At 51.2% G+C, this 4,859-nt stretch overlaps 1 protein-coding gene across 1 annotated transcript; it reads right to left on the reverse strand.

The window, feature by feature from the left end:
• Positions 1-1,690: 1,690 nt before the first annotated feature.
• Positions 1,691-3,525, reverse strand: HPDL (4-hydroxyphenylpyruvate dioxygenase like). Its single transcript, XM_017881692.1, has one exon. It carries the CDS (start codon positions 3,073-3,075, stop codon positions 1,876-1,878), a length of 1,200 nt encoding a protein of 399 aa, XP_017737181.1. The 5' UTR covers positions 3,076-3,525; the 3' UTR covers positions 1,691-1,875.
• Between the last annotated feature and the right edge of the window lie 1,334 nt (positions 3,526-4,859).

The raw sequence follows: 4,859 nt of genomic DNA on the forward strand, positions 1-4,859 counted from the left end.
TTTTTTTTTTTTTTTGAGACAGTCTTGCTCTGTCGCCCAGGCTGGAGTGTGGAGTTCAGTGGCGCAATCTCGGCTCACTGCAAGCTCTGCCTCCCGGGTTCATGCCATTCTCCTGCCTCAGCCTCCTGATAGCTGGGACTACAGGTGCCAACCACCAGGTCCGGCTAAATTTTTGTATTTTTAGTAGAGACGGGGTTTCACCGTGTTAGCCAGGATGGTCTCCATCTCCTGACCTCGTGATCTGCCTGCCTTGGCCTCCCAAAGTGCTGGGATTACAGGCATGAGCCACCGCGCCTGGCCAGGACTCTTAAATTCGTCTCAAAGTGTAGCGTTTCTCTAACTCGCTTGGATACAACAATCTGGGTCCTAGAAATGAATCATTCTCTTCAGGTTTGGGAGGGGAATCAACCGTAGCTATGTTCTTTCCAGTCCCAAGAGTAGTGTGAGCAAAGGTCGGGCCCAGTGCAGGCTGCAGTGCTCAAGGGGCTGTGAGCAGTTGGTTTAGCTGGAAAGGTCAGCAGGGTCTGCTGGGTCAGTCAGGGTGTGAGCCCTGGGCTGCTGACCCATTTTAGGTGGAGAGGAGTCAGATTCATATTTTTAGGACAATTTGATTCCCTCAGGCAGCCTTTTGGAAGGTTGATTGATGGGGCAGTTACTTGAGGCAGGATGAAAGCTCTACCGCATTCCAGGCTAAGCCTGAGCTAGATCAGTAGAGTCAGGGAAAGGGAGGGAGAACAAGGAGAGGATTCTCTGCTCCCCCTCCCCTAACTACAAGGCCTCCCATCTTCCATTTTTTCACAGGGTTCCAAAAGGTCCCAGGTGTCCTCTCCGTGCAGTCGGAAAAAGCCCTGCATGGGCCAGCAAGTCCTGGATAATTTCTTTCGGCCTCACATCTCCACTGATGCACCCAACCTCAACAGTGCAGCCCAGTGACACCTCTGAAAGCCCCCATTCCGAGAATCCTGTTGTTAATAAAGTGCTTATTTTTGTAGTTATTTTGTGTTGTATTTTTTTGAGATGGGGTCTTGCTATGTTGCTCAGGCTAGTTTTGAACTCAGGTGATTCTGGCCTCAAGTGATTCTCCCACTTCAGCCTCCTAAAGGGCTTGGATTATAGGCATGAGCCACCATGCCCACCCTTTTATAGCTATTTTGGAGAGGCTTCCATCCTCTCCCTAGTCCCTCACTCCTCACATCTGAAGGAGGGACCCAGAAAAGTGGTGACGTTCTGCTTGGTCCTGACTTCCTCTGGCTGAACTCCCAGCCAACCCTGGGCAGATGGGGTCAGGGGGTGGGTGTTCTGTCCAGACTGATCTGTCCTCCATCCCCCAGGAGAAAGGCAAGGCAGCTACAGGGAGTACCTGCCAGTGGCTGACACCCAACACCCTCCGTCTAGGTCTCAGGTCAGCTCTGATTGGAGCAGTGGCATCACTCTGGAGAAGGTAGTTGGGCTCAATTCCCACCCAGCCCCTTCCCACCTGCAGTCGCTCCCTAGGGGGAGAGGAAGCACAGGAGAAGATTTGTTCTGTTTTAAATTCCTACTTCAAATATGAAATCATTTATTTAGGGTTATGTTACAGAGTGAAACAATACAGAAAAGCAAAGGGCTAATAATGACAGGATTTGAGGAGTGGGTGGGAGGAAACAGAATCACAGTGGGACACAAGGAGGACTCGAAAGTATTGGTTATGTTCTGTTTCCTAGTGTGTAATTCTTTTATTGTTTTTTGTATCTTACATATTTATTATAGACTGTATATAAGAAATGTTTTAGTTTTTAAAAATCCCACCTCTTTGGAGCCCAGTGAGAGACACAGCTTCTGGCAGGCACTGATGAGATGGAAGTCACACCTGCCTCCTGGAGGCAAAGTCTTTCACTAGTTGGGCCTCCTGCAGATGTTCCTCAGTTCTGCAGAGTTCCTCCAGTTCTCAGAGCTGGCTGCACTCAGCTCTGGGCATCCTTCGGCTTCCTGGCTCCTGGCAGCTTGCTCCTGTACAGACTGCCACAGAGCTCTGATGTTGCCCTGACCAAAGCCAGTGGCCCCCTGCCTCTGAATCAGCTCCAGGAAGAAAGTGTCCTCAGTGAAAAGGGACTTGGTGAAGACCTGAAGCAGAAACTTGCCTTCATCACCATCTAGCAGGATCCCCTGTCCAGCAAGCAGATGAGGCTCGTGCCCTGCAGCTCGGATCTGCCTCTCCTTTCCTGGCTGCTGGTAGTATGCTCCAGGGGGAGCCAGGAACTGGCCTCCAGCAGCTGCCACCCCCTCAGTGGCCTCCACAATATTAGGCGTATACAGCCCCACGTGCTGCAGGCCTGGCCCCTTGTGCCGGGCCAGGAACTGCTCCACCTGGTCCTGTCGTGTCGTCGCCCCCGGCAGAGACTCAGCCAGCACGAGAGTGGGAACAATGCTGCCCGGCTGAGCCTGCAGGGCTGTGAGCCTCAGTCCCCCAAGCCCAAACCCTGCTGTTATTTCCAGGCCCAGCTCGGGATCCTCACCTGGGCTCAGCGGCAAGTGGCAAAAGCCCAGGCAGTTGTGGAACCAGCGCAAAAGTGTGGGGGAGCTGCCGGCGGTGCAGGCCAAGGTCAGGTGGTCCACGTGGCTGACCCACCCAGGGCCAGGCGCAGAGGGCACGGGCCTGAAGCCGGGCAGGAAGGGTCCGCGGTAACCGGCCCGCTCCAGCAAGGTCAGGCTGATGTTGCCGGCGGGCGAGCTGACCACGGCGTAAGTGGCGGCACCCTGCGTGTCCCGCACGCGAACGGGAGGGACAGGCACGCTGCAGCCCAGAGCTGCCAGCTCCCGGGTTGCAGCGCCGACGTCCGCCACGTCGAAGCACAGGTTCGTGGCGCTGGGGACGGCGTGACGCGGGTCCAGGCCATACAGCGGCTCTCCAGACCCTGGGCCCTCGTTCACCAAAAAGACAGCGTCGCCGCTGCGCAAGGCCAGCTGCCGCCAGCCGTCCACCTCCCGCGAAGCCAGGGGCTGGAAGCCGAAGAGGCGCTGCAGGTCCCGGGCGAGGGGCTGACCCGCGGGCACGTGGAAGGCGATGTGGCACAAACGAAGGGCGGGCGCGGCCATGGCGCTCTGGACAGCGACCTAGACTTGTCTTTCTGGGGCCGCTCACTTGTGGTTGGGGACTTCGGGACTCTCAGTCCTGGGCTGATCGTCCGGAGTTGGGGAGTCCAGTTCACCCCGCAGAGCAAGTTTCTCGCTTTCTTCCGGAAAGAAGTCACCCGCCGACCCCTGAGAGCTCGCGGTTCTCCCTGCAGCGCCACCCCAGCCAGGAGCAGCCCCTGGAGCACAGGGTCTCACTGAGCCGAGCTGCTAGTTTTGAGAACCACGCGGAGCCTGTGCTCGCGCCAAGCTGGAGAAAGGGGGCGGAGCCCGTGACTCCGCCTTTAACTCCTCACCCTCCCGTCCACACCCTGTCGCCTAGGATACTGCGGGGTTGCTGCGCTGTTCTTTCCCCGGGCCTCATGCCGGGTCACATCCTTGGGCACTGAGCCTCCCTTCCTCAGGCCAGGAACTCACAATGGCTGCCTTCATTCGGCGCCAGGCGCTGGGCGCCCACTCATCCCCACAACCTCACAGCGAAGGGACTCAGCCCGGGTTCAGGGAGAGTTGGAATTGTCTCTCCACAAGCACGGAATTTCTTAGCACTTTCATGTTTTGTCTTTAAGTTCTGGAGTTTGCCTCTAAGTCTTAATGTTCCCTGGAATACACACACACACACACACACACACACACACACACACAGAGGTTTATATGTTTTGAGATAGGGTCTCACTCTGTCACCCAGGCTGGAGTGGTACAATCACAGCTCACTGCAGCCTCCATCTCCTGGGTTCAGGCGATTTTCCTGCCTCAGCACACAAATAGCTGGGACCACAGGCGGACGCCACAACACCTAGCTAATTTAAAACACACACACACACACACACACACACACACACACACATATATATATATATATATAAAATAATTAGCTGGGTATGGTGGCACACGCCTATAATCCCAGCTACCTGGGAGGCTGGAGGGGGAGGACTGCTTGAGCCCAGGAGGTTTGGGAGCAGTGAGCCATGATTGTGCCACTGCACTGCATCCTAGGTAACAGAGTGAGATGCCGTTTATTTAAGAAAAAAGAAAAGGAGGGATGGCTTTCCAAATTATTCCATGAGGTCAGCATTATTCTGATATGAAAATCTAACAAAGATATTATGAGAAAAGATAATTGCAGATTAATATCTTTTATGAAAAAAAGTTACAAAATATTTGAAAATATGGCACTATTGAATCCAGCAATATTAAAAAGGCTAACGCATAATGGCCAATAAAGGACCAGAAATGCAAGCTTGCATTTAAATGAAATGTTAAATTTTATAATAAAATAAATTTAAGATGTTATATCAATAAATGTGGTTTAGAACTTTAAAATAATAAAAAATGCATTTTAAAACTAATCAATATAATTCACCATATTAAAAAACTATGAAAGAAAAAACATAAAATCATCTCTCTATATATAGAAAAAGCATTTGATAAAATTGAACATTCATTCATGATAAAAATTTCAACAAATCAGTAATAGAGGGGACTTTTTAAATCTGATAAAGGACATCTATTTCCTTCTGAGACTGAAGAACAAATCAAAGCTGTTCAGTCTCCTTACCTTTATTTGATAATGTTCTGGATTCTCCAATTAATGCAATAAGGCTGGGAAAATAATAAAAATAATAGAAGTCAGTATTGTCTCTATCCACAGAAGACATGATGGTCTTTGTAGAATATCTTAAGAACTTTCCAAAATAAATAATAAAATTAGTAAGGAAATTTTTAAAAGGCACAAGAACCAAGAGCAGTAC

This window comes from Rhinopithecus bieti, unplaced genomic scaffold, assembly GCF_001698545.2.
Source record: "Rhinopithecus bieti isolate Rb0 unplaced genomic scaffold, ASM169854v2 scaffold_12155, whole genome shotgun sequence".
NCBI lineage: Eukaryota > Metazoa > Chordata > Mammalia > Primates > Cercopithecidae > Rhinopithecus > Rhinopithecus bieti.

What these genes read in the sequence shown, in the direction of transcription:
- HPDL (XM_017881692.1), bottom strand. Translation starts at nt 3,075, where the DNA reads ATGGCCGCGCCCGCCCTTCGTTTGTGCCACATCGCCTTCCACGTGCCC.